The sequence below is a fragment of the Ovis aries genome, chromosome 9, assembly GCF_016772045.2.
Source record: "Ovis aries strain OAR_USU_Benz2616 breed Rambouillet chromosome 9, ARS-UI_Ramb_v3.0, whole genome shotgun sequence".
NCBI lineage: Eukaryota > Metazoa > Chordata > Mammalia > Artiodactyla > Bovidae > Ovis > Ovis aries.
The window spans coordinates 22,270,982-22,291,202 of NC_056062.1; the positions used below are offsets into that span (position 1 = coordinate 22,270,982).

General features: G+C 43.0%; 1 protein-coding gene across 1 annotated transcript in view; it reads right to left on the reverse strand.

Moving 5' to 3' along the window:
- The window catches only part of EFR3A (EFR3 homolog A), an 80,621-nt gene extending 60,736 nt beyond the window's left edge, over window positions 1–19,885 (reverse strand). Inside the window, exon 1 of the mRNA XM_027972892.3 lies at window positions 19,666–19,885. Within this exon, the coding sequence (XP_027828693.2) occupies window positions 19,666–19,675 (10 nt within the window). The 5' untranslated portion in view covers window positions 19,676–19,885. The remainder of the gene's footprint in view (window positions 1–19,665) is intronic.
- Window positions 19,886–20,221: the final 336 nt, after the last annotated feature.

Sequence of the window (20,221 nt, forward strand, 5' to 3'; positions counted from 1 at the left end):
TGCAGAATAATTAGACAGGAGTCAAAGAAAAATGGGAACAAAAGAGTCTTATCTCCAGGAAAGTGTTCCTTTTAAAAGGATTCTAATCCATTAGAGGAGTATTTTATTACATGACTCTTTCCGTAAGTAATTCTATACCATCTTTCTTCTCATTCTCAATTTCACTACTTGTTTTTTATTCCCAGCCACATAAACTTCATGGAAAAGAGGACAACAAAGGCATTAAACGGAATTAAAGCTCCAATTCTTTTTTAAAAGATGGTCTTTCCACTGCATTGCAATACTTGCCTCTGCAAAAGATACAACGTAGACAAAAGTCTGTATACATTACAAAACTATTCTGAAATACTGTCTGTAGAAAAAAAAATAGCTTTTCTTCTTCTGAGTCAACTCGTGATCGATCAGTCTATACTTAACACATTTTTCCCCACTATCACAATTTTAAACAAACAAACAAAAAAAGGTATTGTTTACTTACAAATAGTCAATTTATAGATTTATACCTAGATTTTACTGTATTCTACCATACTTAACTGAAAAAAAATATTACTCAGCAGAGTTAACCTGAGCAATAAAACGTACAATAGGCATGGTTTTTAGAAAATGTAATTCTGTTAAGACCGCATTTGAAAACCTTTTGGAATCATCATACAGGGGGGAAAAAAAACTCCACAAAAATTAAGGTAAGGAAATATAATGCCCTATTCTTTTCATCTGACATTGGCTTAGTTGGCAAAGCAAATAAGAAAGGATCCACTGGATGACACAGAAACCAGAGCTGCAAACAGGAAAGCAAAGTACTGACACCTCTGTCTCCACCACCATTAGGACACAACACACGCGTTCACACCTGCTTCTAAGACCAGACTGCACGACTGGGCCCTGCGCCACAGGCCTTCTCTCAGTGCGCCCGGGGTGGTCCTGGATGGGAGCACACAGCACCCCAGCGTCCTACTCTCCGGAGGTAAGAAATCAGATGAGGCAGAACCGAAACTGAAATAGTAGGTGATTTTCCTTTTAAGACAAAATACTGACTAAATGTCCTCTGTGATAATGTCAGTAGTACTGTTAAGAATTACAAAAGGAATCACATTTTCTCCATGTGTAATTAAAAAAAAAAAAGCATGTGAGAACTTTCCTCTTGAATCCATACCATGTTCTTGACTAATTATGTTGATAATTACTCTGCACAATTAATATGTTTTGGGGGAAGAGAGAATTATGTAATGGTCAAAGATAAATTCTCTCTCCCTGGCTTTCAGTAGCTCAGAGTCTGACAGGACAAGATAATCATACGCAAAAAGAAGTGTAACTCGACGGGGTAACAGCCACGCCAGAGGAGACTGCTATCGGAGAACAGCAGTGTGACCCTAACCTTCCTGTAAAAAGTAATGACTAAACAGAGCCTTAAAAAGCAGCAGCAGGAATTCAGCAAAAAAAGGGAAGATCATTCCAGATGTGCAGAGCCACATGTCAAGAACAAGAGTTTTAATTTCCAAACAAATCATAAAGTTCTGCAGCATGACAGAAATGGCTAGACAAACTTGTAGGAAGCTGTGGAAATCAACACAAAGCAGAAGGTACAGAGGGAGAGGAGTCAAAAGTGACAGACAGGACAGTCTGAACAAGTGACTGGACGATGGTGTCCAAGAAGGGACAGAGGAAGGTAAATCTGGGGGTGGGGAGAGGGTATCAGAAAGAGAATAAACTTTATTCTGCACATGTTAAATTTGAGGTTACAAAACTAAAAGTGGGACATCTTGTAGTAGGCAAATGATTTAGATTAGAAATAAAAATTTAAGAACCAAAAGCATATAAACAATAGCAAAAGCAGCTAGTTTAACTAGCTGAAGTCAACAAAGAAACACAGGATGGAATTAAGCGAACTCTGGGGAAAGCACGCATTTAAGGAATGACTAGCAGCGGAGGAAGTGAAAGGGAAGACATTTAAAGAGACAGGAAGAAAACTATAAAAAGAATAGTGATAGAGAAAACAAAGGAGAGTTTTCCAAATTGCATGCCTTCTATAAAAGTACCAATTTACATAGATAAAAGAAATAAGAACTCAAAAAGACAGGAAACAAAAGAAATACTCTCAGAACAAGGAAAGAGCAGAAAAAGAAAATAAGAGCTTTTTTAAAAAACACATGAAAGTGAAAATTTTCATATTTTACAGTAATACAAATTAAAATTTCAAGATGTGTTAAATATTTTAACCAAAAATAACGCAGTGGCAGTTTCAGAATATCCAGAATGAAAAATACTATTCTACAGACTCTACACTTGATGTGGGAAAAAATAGATTAATCACATAGTTTATAATGATTATAGGTTCTTATTAAAAATAAAATGATGGATAATATGAAATATCCCTTAAAAGGACCTAGTAATACATTTCATTACTATCTTGGTTAGTTTTTAGTAAGATACAAGTCCTCTATCTGAAATACATAACTGGACTATGTTCTACAATATTTAGTAAACAATGAAGGATAAAAATAATTGATTAGAGTGAAATAACTGCAAAATCAAAGTTCTACTAAAGACTGGAAGGAAAAAAACTACTCCTGAAGAAAACCCCACACTTTGTTTGGCATGTGATACTGAAAACAGGATAAAAACAAGATTTCTTCTAAAAAATCAGTAATTGAGCACTGGTTTTATTCTAGTAATGACGCTCAAGAATACTAATTTATGATAACAAAGTTGTCCATTTTCTAGTTAGGAATACTTGGAAGATTAGAGAAATTAAACAAAGCTAATTTTTTAAAGCAACGGACAAATGCTGCAGGTGGAACTGTGTCCCCAAAAAAGATGTGCTGAAGACCTAGCCTCAGTACCTGTGACGGTGGCCTTACTTGGAAACAGAGATTTTGCACATGGCATCAAATTAAAAGGAGCTCATCCTCGATTAGGGTGGGCCCTTAATCCAAAGACTGGTCCCTCACAAAGAGAAAGATACGGGAGACACAAGGAAGAAGGCCGCATGAAGACAGGAAAGACAAGTTCTGCTGCTACAGACCAAGACACTCTAAGGCTTGCCAGCAGCCACTAGTGCTGGAAGAGGCAAGCAAGGATCCTTCCCTAGAACTCTGTGGGTGGGGAGCGTGGCCCTGGCCACACCTTGATTTCAGACTTCTAGCAGCCTGAACTGTGACAATACTTTGCTGTCTTAAGCCATTCAGCTTATGGTATCTTGTTATTGCAGCTTAGAGAAACTAAAACAAGGAAGATTTCATAGAATGTGTAGATCAGTAAATTCTGTATCTGCTTAAATATTAGGTATGTACCATTCCTGAAATCAGTTCAAATGCTAAAATGACTTGAAGTCAGGCTCCGGAGAATTTAGTGGCAGTGGTGGTTTAGTCGCTAAGTTGGCCCAACTCTTGCGACCCCATGGACTGTAGCCTGCCAGGTTCCTCTGTCCATGGGATTTCCTACGCAAGAGTACAGGAGTGGGTTGCCATTTTCCTTCTCCAGGAGAATTTAGTAGCATACCAAATAACTGAAGCATGAAAAGAATTTCTGTTCATTTCTACCAATTTTCTTCCTGTGCTAGACATACTTTTCTTTAAGTAAATGAATGTCTGGTTTCAGTACAAGAAAAAGTGACTATGCCATCAGTTTACATCAAAGTTTAAAAAAATAAGCATGCTTTAAAACACAGAAATACTGTTAAGTAACAGAAATCATTTCACTTTCATGTCTCATATAGCTATTACAGATTGCACTGTATCCCCTGCACAACTCATATACTGAAGTCCTTTCAGGGCCTCAGAATGAGACCTTATTTAGAATAAGAGGTAATTCAGTCAGGACAAAGTCATTAGCGGGGGCCCTAATCCAACATACCTGGTATCCTTATAAAAGGGGAAACTTTAGACACGTGTGCATGCAGGGGGAGTTCCACATGCATGTGAAACTGGCAATCTATGAACACAAGCCAGGTAAAGAGGCCTGGAACACACCTTCCCTCACAGCCCTCAGAAGGAACCAACCTTGATTTCAGACTTCTGACCTCCAGAACTGTACGCCAATAAATTCTCTGTTCAAAGTCACTCAGTTTGTGGTATTTTATTACAGCAGTCCTGGTCAACTAATAGAACATCAAACACTAAATGCAAGTTCCCCAGGGCACAAATTCTGTTTGCAGGGATACAGTGCAAAACCCAGGAGAAAACCAGAAGACCTAACCAATCTATCTCAGGGATATCCTGTTCTTATTTACTTCCTATCTGTCAGTCTGATTCCTTCAGAACACATTCAACAAATATTTATATACTACATTCCAAATTTTATCTTCCTTAATGCTTATAACCGTATGAGGTAGGTAACAACATCTATAGGTTATAAACAGGAAATAAAGATGAAAGTAATTTGTCCGAGGTCACGCAACTAGAAGTGGTGGACCCCCTTAAGAGTCTGTGCTCTTAACAGCTTCTATACTATACTGTTTTCCTGAGATGGCTTTTTCTTTCATTTTTTAAATAATATGCACTGTTTAATATTAACTAGAGAAACACAGTCAAAATATTATGCAGCTACCCAAAGATGACACTTGTTACCACAGCTCTCCATGGGTATAAAAATCAAGTCAGACAGTAGAGAATGGAGAAGTGACACCCTGCCTGAGAACCTGTCATATTATAAAATGTCATATTCCCACATATGGGCTTTCCCTATGGCTCAGCTGGGACAGAATGTGCCTGCAATGTGGGAGACCTGGGTTTGAAAGATCCCCTGGAGAAGGGACCAGCTACCCACTCCAGTATTCTGGCCTGGAGAATTCCAAGAACTGTTTAGTCCATGGGGTTGCAAAGAGTTGGACATGACTGAGCGACTTTCACTTTCACTTTTCCCACTTTCAGAAATTATCTTCTTTTCCTATTATAGGTTACTCTGAGCTCTAAAACGTCCCTAAGGGTACAAGAACATCATAAAAGGAAGAATGAGAAACTTTTATTGGGCTATTAGACTGCCCCCACAAGAAGGTACTGGTGAGTTCCCAGCATACCAGAGAGTGAACAAGAGCTATATGGAGCTCAGCCACTGGAAAAAGGGAGACAGAACCTCATCATTTTACAAAATCACAGCCAAGAGACGACTGCTGTCTTAAAAGTTTTCCTTACCTACTGTGACAACAAAATACTCCCAAAATTACCATAGAAAATAACAAAAACATTTATATATAAACTTTCACAAAATTCCAGCAGCAAATCTATACGTAAAGCAAGTTCCAGTTTTGAAGCTACGGCCCATTTTTATTTTATAAAAATAAGGCGGGAATCCTTTGCTTTATTACAATGTGGGCATACAGAGGGAAAAGTCCAGTTAATTCTCCCCTCGACAGATTAAAGCACTCGTTTTGGGATTATGGCAATCTGATACTGGATGCTTTTAGACTTTTAAACTTAAAATATGGAGAAAGCGATGGCACCCCACTCCAGTACTCTTGCCTGCAAAATCCCATGGATGGAGGAGCCTGGTTGGCTGCAGTCCATGGGGTTGCGAAGAGTAGGACACGACTGACCGACTTCACTTTCACTTTTCACTTTCATGCATTGAAGGAAATGGCAACCCACTCCAGTGTTCTTGCCTGGAGAATCCCAGGGATGGGGGAGCCTGGTGGGCTGCCATCTATGGGGTCGCCCAGAGTCAGACATGACTGAAGTGACTTCAGTTCAGTTCAGTTCAGTTCAGTTCAGTCGCTCAGTCGTGTCTGACTCTGCGATCCCATGAACTGCAGCATGCCAGGCCTCCCTGTCCGTCACCAACTCCCGGAGTTCACTCAAACTCATGTTCATCGAGTCGGTGATGCCATCCAGCCATCTCATCCTTGGTCGTCCCCTTCTCCTCCTGCCCCCAATCCCTCCCAGCATCAGTCTTTTCCAGTGAGTCAACTCTTCGCATGAGGTGGCCAAAGTACTGGAGTTTCAGCTTTAGCATCATTCCTTCCAAAGAAATCCCAGGGCTGATCTCCTTCAGAATGGACTGGTTGGATCTCCTTGCAGTCCAAGGGACTCTTAAGAGTCTTCTCCAATACCATAGTTCAAAAGCATCAACTCTTTGGCACTCAGCTTTCTTCACAGTCCAACTCTCACATCCATACATGACTACTGATTCCTTAGCAGCAGCAAACTTAAAATATAAGTGTAAGCTCTAATTTCTGACCTATAATAAAGGGGTTAAAAAGAACTAGAATTTCAGAATCTTGCCACTCATATCTTTAATTTTAGCACTTCTCCTAATAGTGCAATTTATCGAATTATTGAGTCCTACTGAATCAAAACCTGGGAGAAAGGAAAGATTGGGCATCCAGGAGTTGACATTTAGAATCACTGCTTGGATAATCTGTACCATTTTTGTTTCACATAAAAATCAAGTCTTACCATATATTTAATATAGGCAAATTTAATGCTATGCAAATTATATATCTTAAAAAAGCTTTTTTAAAAAGTCAATTATTTCCATCAGTATACTTACTGTGACCTTAATAAGTATTTGTTATACTATTGTCCACAACGAAAACCTGGATATTAAACAAAAAAAGATAAAGGTTGGGCTTTCTGTAGATTTTTAGCTAAGCTCTTAACACACAAACACACACACACCACCAAATCCAATTTCCGCCTAAATAAGTTAAGGCACTGTAGTCCAGGAAAATAAACCCTCAAATCCTAAATCAAAAAGATATCCACTTGTCACCATTACAAATACAAAGAATCCACCATAGGCAATGACTAGGATCTTTCTCAGTGAACCACATTTGAGTTAATTAAAAATCTCTGAATATTTCAAAAGTAGGATATGAGTTATTTCAGGCAAAATCCAAAACAGCACTAAAATTCCTCAACTGCTTAAATATTAACATTTTTATATCCTCATTAGTCAGAGAGTAGCAGAAGTGCTAAACTGGCTGCATGCAGCGGGAGGGCGGGGCGCTGTTTGTAACTTCCTGAATTATTTTTAGAACAAATACATTCAATATACCGACAGCCTTGATTCTTCTTACAGAGTTCACAACACCCACAGTGTCTATGCCATATGCTGAAGATTTTCATTCCAATTGAGATGATTAATTTTTTTGATTAAACAGTAAAGGAAAAAACTGGAAGCACTCTAGTTATATACCTAAACAGAATATACTTTTCTCTATCTGAAGTTTGAAGACAGCAAAATGTAACAGGGCTTGCTGACAGGGCCAAGCCAACCATAAAGTTTATTTTCACAAAACTAAGCTACTAAGTTGAACCTTCAAGGTTCAGTGCTTGACACAGTCTCCCAAAACTGCCAAAGAAACCACAGAGATTCTAAACATTTTGTATATACTCCAGACGAGACTTTGGTAACCCAACATCAAAAGCCTAGACTTCTTATACTTTATTATACATGCAATGGTTACATGTTTTATGTTAATCAAAACTCTAAGAAGGCCATCTAATCTTTTCTAATAATTTAATGACTCATAAACCAAAATTTGTTGCTACCCAAGACTTCAATCCATTATCATATTTTCCTCGAGTTCAAAGGTAAGACTTGTAACAACGAGTCCATGGAAGAAATAAAAAACACAGCAACTTTCTGTGACATTAGACACAAAGGGAGAATCTGGAAATCTGTACATACTTGGAGTATTCATTTTATTACTGCAACTACGAACAGAAACTATTCACTCTTGAAAATTGAAAGTGAAAGCCACTACAGTCCATGGCATTCTCCAGGCCAGAATACTAGAGTGGATAGCCTTTCCCTTCGACAGGGGATCTTCCCAACCCAGGGATCGAACCCAGGTCTCCTGCATTGTAGGCGGATTCTTTACCAGCTGAGATACTTGGGAAGCCCCTGAAAATTAAAAGGGGAACAACAGAAAATCATCCCACTTTTATGGAAATACTCAAATTCTTTATCAAGGTTGAATCCAATGCAATTTTAGATGGAAAAACATGAAGAACTGGTGGAATCAACTACCGTTTCAGCAAAAGTGCAGCAGCCAAACCACATTTAATCACAGTTGCCTCATGTTCTTGAAACCACTGGATACAAAGCTTTTACAACTGTTCAGCCCTTAACCAGTATGTTGCTGTATTCCCTATCAGGGTAGGCAACAAAAAGAGCAGCGGTATTTCTTTGTTGCTGAAGAGAGGACAGAGCCTGTTTACTGAGTAAACATGCAGAGAGCAGTGGGCAGGGCAGGGAACAAAGAGAAGCACCATTTGCTGGGAGGAGAAGGTGGTAATCCACACTCAAGGAGCTGTCTGAGGCTCCCCGCTCCAGTCTCCAAACGCCCCCTCACTTCTTTTTTTTCTCTGAAATAAAGCAGTCCCTCAGCAAGTTTACATGAGCATTGTATCTGCCGCAAGCAAATTCAGTTCTTCCATAAATTCACATGACAGCAAGACTCGAAAAAGACAGAATGGGATGAGAAGCTACTAATATTCAAGATCTAGATGAAATTTTTAGGTTACACATGCGGGGCTTCCCTAATTTCTACTCTTAAATTGCACAATTTAGCTTGTCTGCCCAGGAAATACAGAACAGTTTACATACTCTCAGCCTAGCATAATTTGACAATTTCTTCCCCTAGCTAGGAAGCAGTGACAAGACAAGTGAATGGCTTAAGTACAGGACAGATAGTACATACCACAGTTAAGATGTATGATCATCTTTAAGGCCCAAAGCTTTAAAGTAAATTTTTTCCCCTAACATTCCATAAATTATCATTATCAAAGCATCAGATCAAACAGTAAGAGACTGTCTAGCTTCTTTTTCTTGCTACACTGAAATGCTTCCAATGCTTCTACAACCAGATGGACTGTCCTGAGTTTTACCCAGTTCTTGCATGCAAGCATTTGTTCAGTGGCATTTTGTTTTTACTCTTTACAACCTATCCTCTAGTAATTTCATCCACAGTTACTGCTACAAATGTACCCTGAAAGTCCTGTACGGCACCACACACCTATCATACCCTAAAAAGGACTCACCTTCCATCTCAATCCTCCCAAACCACTTGTCCTCCAAAAAGTCCCCGTATCACACCGGAGCACTTCACCCCAACCACCAAGCCTGAAATCTGGGCATCAATCCTGACTCCTCCCTCCACCCCCCACCCAACTAGTCCTATGAAGTGTACTTTCTCAACAACATTCAGATTTTACACTGCAATTCATCCTGCTGTGCGTGTGCTGCTGCGTCCTCCTCTTTGCGATGCCACGGACTACAGCCCGCCAGGCTCCTCTGTCGCTGGGATTCTCCCAAGAATACTGGAGTGGGTGGCCATTTCCTCCTCCCAGGGGATCTTCCTGATCCAGGGATAGAACCCTTGTATCCTGCATCTCCTGCGTTGGCAGGCAGATTCTTTACCACTGCACTGCTGGGTAAGCCTATGACCCAAGTTCAAAACCCACCACTCAGTCCGCTGTACTTTAATAACCTCTAATTGCTCTCCTTCCTACCTCACTCACATGTTCCCATAGCAACCTCTATTTCTCTTTTAGTAATTTGAGTCACTCTACAAATATACACTGAAGGTGTACCATGAGCTACCAACTATACCAAAAACTATATGTACAGTAGCAAAGAAAACCAGGATTCAGTGCCTGTAAAGCTCTCTGTCTGCTCAGCACTTGTCTTCCTCACCAGACTGAGCTTCATGAGGGCAGAGATGATGTCCAGGAAGATGCCCTCGTGTCTAGTGTGAGGCACTGCTATGCCCTTGGTGCCTACAGTAACCGACACACATTAGGTGTTGATAAGCAGGTGTTACTTAAAAGAAAATTACCAGTTATACAGATGGCCTCAAAGCGGTCACGTGCCCAGCCCCAATGACTTACTCCAACTGGCTGCTGGTTATTTCCAACTGTGTGACTCAACCCAAATTGTCTTCCCCAACCCACACTCCTCTGAAACGACTCAGGCCAAGGACGCCATCTGCCACTCACCTTCTTGAGGGCTCTCTCTCAACTCCAAGCACTGTTCTCAGGGGGCTTGCCATTTCTATCTTTGTGTCAGAGCTATTTACACAAGGTTCTATAAACTGGATCAACTTTTTACAGCTAGGGACTGCTTTATTCACCTCTATACTCCCCAAGCCTTGCACATGTAGGCACTACAATAATCTGCTGAATGAATCAATCCCTAAGAGAAATCCAACAGGAAAATAAGAAAAGCTGAAAGAGAGTATTTGTGACTCTAAGATTATACTAACAGTGCCTATGACTGAAGTGACTACAAGCAGAGATGAGACAGCTCCACTCCCAAAGCGCATGAGAGCAAAAGCAGGTCAGACATCATCACTAAATGCCTCTGTTTTTGCTTCTAGGTTCCTAAGCTTTTGATTCTAAAATATCTCACACTCTTGTTAGAGGGCATATTCTAGTATCTAAGACCATAAATTACAAACTTTTAAAAAAGCAATATTATTTACCTCCTGAAACAGAGTGCAGAATTTTCACCAACAAGACAAAAACAGAGCCAGCCCAGCTGAGGCAGGATCAGGTAGAGAGGCCACCTGCTGAGTCCCCTCCGCACCCCCTCCACACAACAGGCCCTCTTATGCTTCCATGGAAGACATTGGGGAAACTCGAGCTCTTCCCGTAGCTCAAACTTGCCCTGTGCCAGCCTCCAACATGGATCAAGAGCAACACGTAATGCTCAGGAGCTAACACGGGAACCCTGTGCCGGGGATGGCACTGTAGTAAAGGTAATACAGACAGACCCACCTGGGGCAGACGCCCATGTTTCTTCCCCCTGACTCCTGGACCCGAGCTCTTCCATTTCAAAAAGACGGTGCTCTAAGACAAACCTGTGGCAGCTTGCGAAAGGCACTCCCATCCTTGGAAGACCACGCCAAGAAGCAGGATGGAACCAAGGGAAAAGGCAGCAGGGAATAGATTATTTAAGTCTGTTTCTGTTCCAGGCTGTGAACTGAAAAGGAAACTGGGCCCCTGAAGTTCACGCAGTGCAGCCAGCTAAGAGAATGGGAAACACCCACAGGGACCCAGACCCCAAATTTCAGCTATTACACATGTGCCTGGGGCACCCTCCACTGCAGATGCCCTTTTGGAATCAGGTGCAATAAAGGCAACAATCCAAGCAGCGATTCTAATTCCAATCACAGAGTTATTAAGTCATTTCTACCTCTAAAGCACAATGACATAAGTTCAACTGCACCTAAATCTCCCTGAGAGGTATTATCCTGTCCCATTTAATGGATCAAATAGTTAATAAAAATACTTATAACTAAGTTCATAAGTCAACGTATGTCAGATGTCATCAACAGACCACTCCTTTAGACCTCCACGCTGGCACCTGCTGCAAAGTTTATAAGGCCCCAGGAACTGACTACGGCAAACCTGAACACCTTACATTTCCCTTTCAGTGCAACCACAGCACAGAGAACTTTGTAACGAATATCTGAGACAGCTGTTCAAAAAGCCAATTAAATAGCAGGGGCGTGAAGAACACTTAGAATCAGCCAGCAAACTAGTGCAGCAAAAATACCCCGGAGCTCAGGTAATGAAAACAAAAAGATACAGCTGAATAACTCACCAAGAATAAAACCCAAAACAATAGCATTGGGGAGAATGAAAGTCCTCCTGAAGACTACAGAGCAAAAGGCTTAGTGCCTATTTTTAGAACAGAGCAAACTCTTCATGGAGAGGTACAAAGAAAAAAAAACCTGAGTAGTGATTCCTTCTTTAATAAAATTAGAATCATGCTGCCTAATAATATGCAGAAGGGAGACTATGACAGCCTACATGAAAAGAGGAGTATTAGTACTGATAGTAGCTCCTGCTGAATTTCGAGAATATGTGAGAACAGGCTCAGTTCAAGAGTGGAGCGAACCTGGCAGATAGAAATGACGAAAGAATTTTGACAGGTCTGACATGTTAATCATAGGAGGGATTGCCAACATTCATTCTGTGATGATACTTCCGCAGAACTGTGCTCATTCTACAACACACAATCATTCGGGGAAAAACCCTACAAATTGTTGATAAACTGAAGTCACACAAAGTGGTTCATCTCAACCTTTCAGGTTTTCACAACTGAAAACAACACCTAAAAGATCAGAAATTTTTCCTTCCTTTCAAAATAAAACAGCATGATAAACATTTGCTATCACCTAACATATCAATAACCTCAGATATGCAGATGACACCACCCTTATGGCAGAAAGTGAAGAGGAACTAAAAAGCCTCTTGATGAAAGTGAAAGTGGAGAGTGAAAAAGTTGGCTTAAAGCTCAACATTCAGAAAACGAAGATCATGGCATCCAGTCCCATCACTTCATGGGAAATAGATGGGGAAACAGTGCAAACAGTGGCTGACTTTATTTTGGGGGGCTCCAAAATCACTGCAGATGGTGACTGCAGCCATGAAATTAAAAGACGTTTACTCCTTGGAAGAAAAGTTATGACCAACCTAGATAGCATATTCAAAAACAGAGACATTACTTTGCCGACTAAAGTCCGTCTAGTCAAGGCTATGGTTTTTCCTGTGGTCATGTATGGATGTGAGAGTTGGACTGGGAAGAAGGCTGAGCGCCGAAGAATTGATGCTTTTGAACTGTGGTGTTGGAGAAGACTCTTGAGAGTCCCTTGGACTGCAAGGAGATCCAACCAGTCCATTCTGAAGGAGATCAGCCCTGGGATTTCTTTGGAAGGAATGATGCTAAAGCTGAAACTCCAGTACTTTGGCCACCTCATGGGAAGAGTTGACTCACTGGAAAAGACTCTGATGCTGAGAGGGATTGGGGGCAGGAGGAGAAGGGGACGACGAAGGATGAGATGGCTGGATGGCATCACTGACTCGACTGATGTGAGTCTGACTGAACTCCGGGAGTTGGTGATGGACAGGGAGGCCTGGCGTGCTGCGATTCATGGGGTCGCAGAGTCGGACACGACTGAGCGACTGAACTGAACAGCAAGAGCAATCAGACAGTGAAGTGAAGTGAAGTCGCTCAGTCATGTCTGACTCTTTGCGACCCCATGGATGGTAGCCCACCAGGCTCCTCCCTCCATGGGATTCTCCAAGCAAGAGTACTGGAGTGGGTTGCCATTTCCTTCTCCAGGGGGTCTTCCCAACCCAGGGATCAAACCCAGGTCTCCCTCATTCCAGGCAGATGCTTTAACCTCTGCATTTCCCTAAGCCATAAATGTACATACACACACAATGAACACTATCTCATCAGTTACCCAAATTCTTTTCTATGGGCTAAAGGAAGAACCAGTTCATGGCAATACTTTGTTTCATTTAGCTTTTGTAAGAAAATATGAAAAATTTGAAAAAATTATGCTAAAGTTATAAAAATCTTAAGCATTCTTTTTTCTGGTTGTGGACTATATGACAACTGTGGAAAATCTGGAAAACATAAATTACACAAAATAAAAACAATTTATAAACCCAGTGCTTCTACAAGTACCATTTTTAATGGCTGTATGGTATTTTTTTTGCAAGGATGTTCTATATTCAATTTGCACCACTTCCCCATGATTGAATATTAAAGTTTCTGGGTTTTTACTATTTTACCAATATTACTGTGACATCTCAGTGCAGAAATCCTGGCACAGTTTATGTTTTTCATCATTTCTTATAGATTCCCAACAGTGAAATTACTGGGTCAATGAGTAAACGCATTATCAGAGCACCTGATAAAATACTGACATATTACTTTTCAAGAGTTGTACCAATTTACAGTTCTGCCTTTTCTACTGCACCTCACCACCACCTTCGCCTATTATTGCTAAAGAAGTGATTAAACTTGTATCTTTGGTAATGCGAGAAACTCCAAATGATTTCAGTTTTTAATTAACATTTCTTTATTAGTGAAAATGAATCATCTTTCCCCAAACCTTGATCAATCATTTCTACTCAGACGTTGACAAGCATAGGTGTGTGCTTTAACCATGGAAGGCTGATGGCATTTTGCTCTCTGATTTGTGGAAATACTGCAAATACTAATCTCTTATAATTGATATTAACTTTGAATCCTTCTTCAAATCTTTAGCCAGATTTTTATAATACTTCTATCCTATACCTCTCCATCCCCCATAAAGACAGTATGAACTTATGTAGTTGTCAACACCCACCCAGTATTCAGATCATTCCATACCAAAGTTAGGCTATACAGTAGGCAAAAGGTGCTTTCTCCTAAGAATTAGTGCCTTCATCTGACTCAGGGACAAAGGACCTCTGCTTCCCAAAAGACACAGTATTCTTTTCTTTCAGAGAAGCACGTGTGGCCGGCAGAGGGGACAGAGACTATACTGAAAATCACATCCTGAAAAACCAGAGAGATGGCAGCAGCTGTTTTTCTGTAAAGTTGTCCCCTCCAAATCACCCCAAGTGGGAGTCTAGGCAGATCGAGTCTCCCCAAGAAGTTGGGCTTCTTCCTCCTACCTGCCCCCTACTCTGATGGGATGGCTTTGGTAGGGGCTCAGAAGTGGACCAGACTCCTGAGATGGAACCGTGAGGGATGGGGCAGAGGGAATCTGCTCACTCTGGCTCCCCAGAGAAGTGTGACACACCAATCTCACTTCAGGGTCAGGAAAGAGCCTGCCCTGACCCAAGAGGTCACAGCTGCCTGGATCGGGCCTGTAGGCCGCCTGGGCCTGCAGCCTGAGGTCACCTCTAGGGAGCAGACTGCAGGGCCCTGGATGGGAAAGCAGGCCAGGCTGTGGGCACACCGTGGTCAGTAACATTCAGTATTTAGACCGGTGGTTCTCAACCTGGGGACAGTGCCCCCCTAGGGGACACGTGCCAGCGTGTGAGGACATTTCTGGCTGTCACACTTTAGGACAGCGAGGACTACAACTAGCTTCTGGTGGGGAGAGGCCAGAGACACTGCTACACAAAGCACAATGCACCGGACAGACCGAGACCACCCAACAAAAAAGATCCAGCCCAGGGCATCGACAGAGCAAAAACTGAGAAACCCCGACTCAGAGTACGTCTGCAGGCCTCCACTGGTATTCCTTCTCTCAGGCCTGGCAAACATTTCAGACAGGTCTGCTAAGAATCTAATCATAAACTGTAAAACCTTTCAGAACAGTTTTTATGGGGAAAAAAGTTATTTCAAGTTATCATATCTAAGAAGCACTTCTCTGACTCCAGCTCCAATTCCTTCTTTTACTCAATACTGACCAGTACCTATGACGTGATCAGGCAGAGTGCTAAGCAGAAGAAACTGTGTTAAAAGAAACTGATAGGATCTGATGGCAGGTTCCACTGCTGCTGCACCGGAGCAGAGCACTGCAAAGTCACAGGCATCCAGCTCCAAGCCCAGCTCCACACTTAGCGGCATCAGGCTGTTACTTGACTTCCCTGAACCAATCTCTTCGTTTCTGTAACTGGTCACATAGGACCTTCCTCAATGTGGGAGACAATTAAATAAGATCATTCCTGTAAAGCACAAAGTATACTGCCTGGTATACAATCAACACTCCATAAATAATTTCTATTACTAAGAGCAAATTTTAAGTTTTTGTAAAGTAACCAGTAAGTTGGAAACTGCTAACATGCCTACAAAACAGCCACTACCTGTGAGTGTGACAGCTGGAAGACAATTTTAGTCACGTTAGTTGCACAGCATATTAAATCTTGGAAATTCTGGCTCCTTCCTCCTTCTCCAGTCTCATCTCCCACCACCTATATTATCTTCAATGCAGCCCCACGTCCCCATGAGCGGGGACAGATGACTTCTGGTAGTAACCCAAACAGTGTCAGGCCAAAGGTCGCTGTGAGAAAGAGAGCTCTTCAGCTGTAACTCTGACAAGATGTATAGGTGCTGGGCGGGAGAGAGAGAAAAGGGGGTGAGGGGCAGGCAGGGAGAGAGAAGGGACAAGCAGAATGCTCACACGCCAGGTGCAGGCCAAGTTTGCTTATGTTTCTAAACAAAAACACTACAAACAGCATTCATCCCTCACATCACAATTCATCTATATTCTGCAGTCATTTCAAAAGAATGGATTGAAAAATAAGTCAAATATAATTAACTTCATCAATGGGAAAAAACCAAACATGGATGGACCACATTACCACAGCCTAACACATGTGGCCAAATAGTAATGCCAATCTAAATGAGAAAAGAGCACATTAACCACAATCACTGAAAGTACAGCAAAGAATGATTAAGACTGCAGTTTCCCTTAGCCAATATACAATAGGTTTTCATATGTTAAAAAAGAGCACATTCAATTGGACATTTTACTGAACTGTTTCAAGACAAGTTATCTGTCGGCTAAGGGGTCCCTTTCATATAAGTAGTTTACTAAAAACTTTATGTCTATACTTATATAACCAAAATTCTACCTAGCATACCACTGGGATCCCCAGTATTCTTCCCTCAGATTCTGGTGACAACACAGAAGCAAAGACAAAACTGCTAAATATTTTTATAAGTTCACACATATCTGATGTAAATTTTGGCCAAGACCATTTTTGCCTTAGTGTAACTCCAGAGGACATTTTTTGAAAAGATAAACTATTATCAGCTTAGCTATGGAAAAATAAACATTATTTATGCTCACTGTGATTATGGATAGGAACCCTAACCCCAGCCCAACCCCCAGATCTGTGTTCAAGTCCTGGTTTTACTCCACCTGACTCTAGGCAAGTTACTGAAACTTACTGAGTCTCAGTCTTCTGATACACAAAATAAAATAAATAAAACGACTGGAATTAAGAAGCTTTAACATGTCTTCCACTCAAACTCTGATTCAGAATTTGGAAAATCTTCACAATCAAAATGTTTCTTAATGGTCCTTGGAGTGGAGGACGACGAAATAAAGGCCTTTAGAAAAACGACGTGACAAATTACAGGGTTGTAGGTTTGACAAGATCGCTTAGTGAGACAGTCGAAATCTGTGCTTAGTGACTATTGCAAACCACTGCCTGAATACAGTGACAGGACCACAGAATTGTTCCTGCGCTGCAGCCACTTCCTGTCAGACACCCTTCCAGGTAGCTGCTTTCGGAAAAAGACCTTTTGGGATCTTCTAAGTAACTCCAATGACGTGACTGCTAACATTCATGAGACACGCTGTCACTCTGCCTTCACGGGCGTGCCGCGCTCCACTAGATTCTACTCACCAACTCCAGTCTCAATGACTGAGAGAATCAACATGCCAAGTAAGCAACAAAAAGGCAGGAATAGAAAAATTCTCTGACTTAGAATTACAGAGTCTGAAAAGACCCTAGTGATCATCTCCAACACTTTCATTTTACAGAAAAGCATTACATTTGTTTCACTAAACCCTTAAGGATTAACTAGCGGAGCATATACATGAGCCTCTTAACTCGCCTGACACCAAAAAGAAAAACACATTCGCTTATTGGGGTGGGTAGCTGTTCCTAAAAAGTCCCTAAACAAAATAACGATTTTGCAGAAATTACTTATTCTACATGCAGAATTTCTGAGAGGTACTAATGTCCACTGTACTGTCCCAGCAATCGTGGTGGTTCTGGTCACAAAGAGAGAGAAAAAGGCAATTAGAAACACAACTGACTTCACATGGGTACCACCAATCAGTATCAAACTTTGAATCAATCACAGGAACCGTACCATAATAAACATGAACAATGACAACTCAAGTAGTTCACTTCCTTCCAATCAGGTCGTGAATACTGTATTCTTAACTATGCAAAGTACACCATGGCTCATCCTCATGTCATTTTGCATTGTAAATCACACAACTAAGAAAACAAACAAACGTTTCCCATGTCCATTCTATGAAGCTAGACAACCCTAAGACATAATAAAAAATAATAATAATTGCCACTTTACCAATAAATTCCACTTGAAGTCCTAATTTTCAAGAAAGGTGTCCCCTCCCCACCCTTTGCTTTCTAAGAAAGTAGATTCATGGTGGTGGTTTAGTTGTTAAGTCATGTCCCACTCTTTCCACTCCATGGACTATAGCCCACCAAGCTCCTCTGTCCATGGGATTTTCCAGGCAAGAATACTGGAGTGTAGATCAGCACAGTGCTAATTCACTGAATAACACGAACATGAATTTAGGAACAATAAATTGACAATAACAGCGATGAGGATATTCCTCTAGTCGGGCTGAATAAAATTAAAATATAAACTGCTGACGTATGAACATGTGCGTGCTCGCCCCGTCCAATTCTTTTCGACCCCCCATAGACTGCAGCCTGCCAGGCTCCTCTGTCCACAGGATTATCCTAGCAAGAATACTGGAGTGGGTTGCCATTTCCTTCCCCAATGCATGCATGCATGCTAAGTCGCTTCAGTTGTGTCGCTGTGTGACCCTATGGACAGCAGCACACCAGGCTCCTCTGTCGACAGGATTATCCTAGCAAGAATACCAGAGTGGGTTGCCATTTCCTTCTCCAAGGGATCTTCCCCATCCAGGGATGGCACCCACCTCTCCTGCATTGGCAGGCAAGTTCTTTATCACTGAGCCACCAGGGAAGCCTGCTGACATGCATACTGGATACAAAACCCAAGCAGATCAAGGTTAGGAAATCTGTGTTAAGAGGACAAAACCCACTTTATCCAAACATACAGAAGTTGTCAGTCATCTTTACATCAAGACTGTTTAAACATATGCAACAGCGTTATATAAACCTTTCTAGTATCAGGAAATAACGCCTCTTTACCCACCACTGGACAAAAGAAGCATGTGAGGCTGACCTGGAAATCCAGTGTCCCATATGTCTACAAAAACAATTAGGAAACGTTATGAATTCTAAGAAATAGGAGCTAACTGGAAACATGTTGCCAAGTGTTTCAGGATTCCACATTATGAAACACCGTGCTCACAAGAGCCCTACCCCCCAAAAAATTCTCAAATCAATCATCATCAATGCTTTTCCTCCGCGTCCAAAACCTGGAACTACCCTAGTCGGCACATACCTAAGCCAGGCCCCTGGGTTTAAAGAATCACTACTTGGTGATGCTCTGGGCTCGTTGAAAAATTGGTCGTTGGCAGTGTTGTAGTATATACACCCTGTTTGCCCAAAATGCCTCCAACTGTCCAGCGATTTTCAAACTTCAGGGTCCTTCCGTTTAACACGGAGGACACAGATTCCGGGGCCCAAGCCCCGGGAGCCTCATTCAACGTGTCTAGGGAGACAGACCTTAAACCCTCCTTTTCCAACCGGTTGCCCGGTAGATCGGAAGCCCGGTGGTCCAACACCACGGGGCACCCGAGCCTGACAAAGTTCCCCAAGGAGCGCGCCTACTTCAACCAGCAGGACGTGTCTCAGAGGAAAAATCCAGGCTTGCCGGGGCTCGGGCGTCGTGGCGAAGCGCTCCGGCAGAGGCTGGGGCGTCCCCACCGGCGACGCCCGTCCTCGAGGAAGTGAGGAGGCCATGGCGATGGGGAGTGAGTTCTCCGCCTTTGCAGGAAGGCCCTGCGCTTTGCTGGAGAAACAGCTGGACTCTGAAGTCCTGCGGGGCTGGCTTCTGGCAGCTCTGCCGCTTCCGAAGCCGGGCGCCCTCCGAGCTCGGGCCTCGGTCTCCCGCTCAGTGCAACGGGCTCCCGCGCAGCCACCACCTCCGCCCGCCCACTCCCAGGAAACCTTAAGCCCAAACGAAACGAACTCGGCCGGTCGCGGGCACTCCCCGGCCCGGCGACACCCGGAGTGCGCGCCCAACGCTCCCCGCCCGGCCCGGCCCGGCCCTCGGGCGGCCACTCACGGGTAGGCATGGTGACCGAGCCGCGCTCGCCGCCGCGCCGAGCCTCAGCGGGGCCGCGCCGGGCGCGCCGACCGCATCACGACGGGCCAGCCGCCCGGGCCGCGGAGGCCCGGACGAGGCGAAGGGCGAAAGGCCGAGGGAGCCGATGCGGACCTCCGCGACCACGCAGGCCGAGCGGGTAGCAGCGGGCCCCCGCCGGCGCAGTCCCGCGCCGGACGACGCCGGGGCGTCCCCACGCCCTGACGTCAGCACGTCGCCGGCTCCTGGCCCCGCCCCCCCGCAGGGCGGTGGCACTCGGAGGTGGGAGGGGCGGCATGGGGGGCCTTGGGGAAGTGCGGGAGGACTGCGCAGCGCTTTGGATATCCTCGGACTTCGCTTTATTGTCAAAAAGGAGTGGGTTGAGTCACATTCGTTTTCACGAACCCTTATTCGAGGTGCATTAGCAACAATTTTTTTCTTAGCAATTGCACCTGTTTATGAGGTTGTGCGACCCAATAGGACACGACTGAAGCGACTTAGCAGCAGCAGCAACAGCAGCGTGAGGTTATGAGCTAAG